This window comes from Ipomoea triloba, chromosome 1 (assembly GCF_003576645.1).
Source record: "Ipomoea triloba cultivar NCNSP0323 chromosome 1, ASM357664v1".
NCBI classification, from domain to species: Eukaryota; Viridiplantae; Streptophyta; class Magnoliopsida; order Solanales; family Convolvulaceae; genus Ipomoea; species Ipomoea triloba.
In genome coordinates, this window is record NC_044916.1 from 30,794,191 (window position 1) to 30,797,348 (window position 3,158).

Consider the following 3,158-nt stretch of genomic DNA (forward strand, 5'->3'; position numbering starts at 1 on the left):
TACCCACAATATAATAATAAAGGTCACATGTATTCTCTACATATATATGCACCTCACTTCTCAACTGCTGAAAAACATTGCAGATAAATACATTTAGCAAGCTGATGAACAAAATTTTGATTTTAGATAAGCATCTGTTTCCAGAATAAATATAAGAAACAAGCCAACTATGAGGCAAGCACAGAGAAGTGTGGTTGTTCTAAGCCAAAGCATTTCCTTGGTTATATTTGCCATACCAATTAACTTCCATACAGGCATAACAAAATTCACAGCACCACAGAGTTGCATCAAATCCAGGGAGTTGGTACAGGAAAAACAAAGAACAAAGAATTTTAGGTCATGATCAAATTCATGAAATTAAAACCACGGCTTCAACTGAAGTAGCCAAATTCTATTCCATATTCCATATCTTGTCCTTTACATATCTTAAGCATCCACCAGGCACCAACTACAAAAACTACCAATGTATCCTCCTCACTGACACTCCGAGATGAGAAAGGAACTAAACAGATAAACAACTGTTGATGAACTTCAGATAATAAGGTAGCATTCTTTTTCCTTCAGGGTAACTAAGTATATATGTTTATACCTCCAATTGAGGCACCATTATAGCAAACTGTAAAGCTCTCCGATCTTCATAAATTTCTTAAGGATATAAACATCTGCAAGACACATTATAATCTCTTTAGCAAAATTTTAGCAACAAAAAAGGACGCAATCCCCTGCATTCCATTTAGCACAGTTGTGGTCACGGTTGCAGATATCATCTTTGCAAGATAATCAAGAATTCAGCTACATTATCTCCCATGTGGAATTTACATCTACAATAAACAATCAATTCCTCAGACCTCAGTTCCATATGTTTAAAATTAGGAACATTTAAATGCAGAAAACACAGACACATATACAGAAGATTGAGGGAAAAGAGTTCACCTGTGATTCGTGAGCTCGATAGGAGTCAACTGAGAGTCCTGCCAAATATAATCCAGGGAGAACATTCTGCAGTGCAGGGCAATGATGAATAAGCACAGTTACTTATTATGCAGATATGAAGGAGGATTATAAAAATGGAGAAAAAAGGGAATTCTTTTACATTGACTAGCTTCTGGACGTTTCTGGGCCGTTTCTTGGGCCGGCGAGCAGGTCTGGACCCAGTCAAGGAATACACGTCTTCCTCAATCTCTTCCTTGGACAGGGAGATCCACAGCTTCCGCTTCTTCTCCAGCCATTGATGCCCCCCTTGCCCTTGCCCCACTCCTTCCACAATCCCTCTCAGCCGCTGGGACTTAGGCATATGGTTATGGCTCTTCTCCGCCTCCGCCATTTCACCGCTCCTCAACGACGCAGTTAAACTCGCCTTCCTCGGCCTCAGATTCCACGTCCTGGTCTCTCCTTCCTCCGGGATCACCACGACGCCGTTTCGCTCCGATTCCGGTTCGCGCGGTGTCGGTGGGCGCTCCTTCTCGGCGGAGCACGGGGAGGGGGAGAAGCGGGGCTGTGATCCGGGCGGAGGGAGGTCGGAGTCGGAACCTCCGTCGGAGACGGAACGGTGGCGGTTGGGGTGGGGATGTGAGTCGCGGCGGCGGAAGCGGTGGTTGGCGGTGGAGTTGTGGCCCCACCTCAGCTGCGATAAAAAGAAATTGTGGAGTGGTTGCGGCCTCTCCGGCGCTGTTGCCATTGTAGAAGCGTAAGAACCGATGTTCATACAACACTGTTTGAATGTATCTTTGGTGGAGAGTGAGTGAATTAACAGAAGATTTTTTTGGTGAAAGGAAGACGGAGAAGGAGAGATGAGTTACTGGTAAGGTGTATATATATATATATGACGTAAGGAGGAGGAGGAGGAGGCGCGGTGCGCACATATACGTACACCGCCGGAGTTTCTATGAGTATTTTCTGGCGATTAACATTTAACGCTCTATATATATATATATTTTTTTTTTATTTATTTATATAAATAAAAACCTCAGCGCCCGGCACTCATCCGGCGAAAAGACTTGGTTGCCCTTGATATCGTTCGCCACGGCCACGCCTTCTTCTACCTACATCTGTTTCTCTCTGAGAATTTTGGAATTTGACTACTTCAAGAAGAATTAGTCCAATAAATAACTTTGAGTAAATATCCAATTTAATCCTACATGATTTTTATGCTTAATTAAATAGTTAAATTCTTAGTTTTAATGATTTTATCCAATTGAATTCTCAACTATTAAAATTGAGAGTTAATTTGAGAAAAATCACTATAATCAATGATTAAATTGAGTCAAAATCACTATAGTCTAAATCTAACTTAAGTAAAACTACTACAGTTGAGGATTGAATTAGGTATTAATAGAGATAAAATTATGAAACTATCTTAACAAATGATTCAATTGAGTAAACATCAAAGCCTAATTAAGCAAAATATATATATATATAAATCGTTTAATATTAAATCGAGAAAAATTATTATAGTCGAGAATTAGTGACACTTTAACGTTTGGTTAATAAAATGTTAAATTATCTTAGGGTATTTAGATCCATGTGTTTGATTGAAATGGAGCTATGTAGTATGAACCTCTTTTGTTTAGGAGATATCTTTTATAATTATTTTTTATATTTTAATAATTTTAACATATTTTCATGTATTTCAATAAATCTTAAAATTAAAATAAATAAATAAGATAATTGTAACATAGTACATGATTTAAAAATAATTAACTAAGAACTTGAACTTGAAAAACAAATTACTTTATAAGTTAACATGACGTAATAAAAATTAAAATAAAATATATAATTACAAAAATAATTAAATATAATATATATGATAAACTAACATAATATATATATATATATATATATATATATATATATATATATATATATATATTAATAATTAGAGTTAAAATGAAAAAATAATAATAAATAACCTATATCAATTATAAGGGTCTTTTGTTATATTGTATAACTTGAACCAAACACACGGTCACTCAATTGTTGCTAATTCTATAATCTAGGAAATTAAAGCGCTCACACGCCCCCTTAACGTGTGGGTGACGCGAAGATTCGAACTCATGATCTTTTGCATGACTCTGATCTCAAATTAAAGCATGTGCTCCATCTCAACTAAAAGCCTAAGCTGATAGTTGGACTGCACATATTATATTTATGCTCACGTA

The 3,158-nt window shown here is 36.6% G+C and overlaps 1 protein-coding gene across 1 annotated transcript; it reads right to left on the reverse strand.

Moving 5' to 3' along the window:
- Nucleotides 1-330: 330 nt before the first annotated feature.
- LOC116019822 lies at nucleotides 331-1,907 on the reverse strand. Its single transcript, XM_031260168.1, has 3 exons — nucleotides 1,094-1,907; nucleotides 934-999; nucleotides 331-821 (listed from the first exon to the last, which is right to left on the reverse strand). The coding sequence occupies exons 1-3, from the start codon at nucleotides 1,703-1,705 to the stop codon at nucleotides 816-818; spliced, it is 684 nt and encodes a 227-aa protein (XP_031116028.1). The 5' UTR covers nucleotides 1,706-1,907; the 3' UTR covers nucleotides 331-815.
- Nucleotides 1,908-3,158: the final 1,251 nt, after the last annotated feature.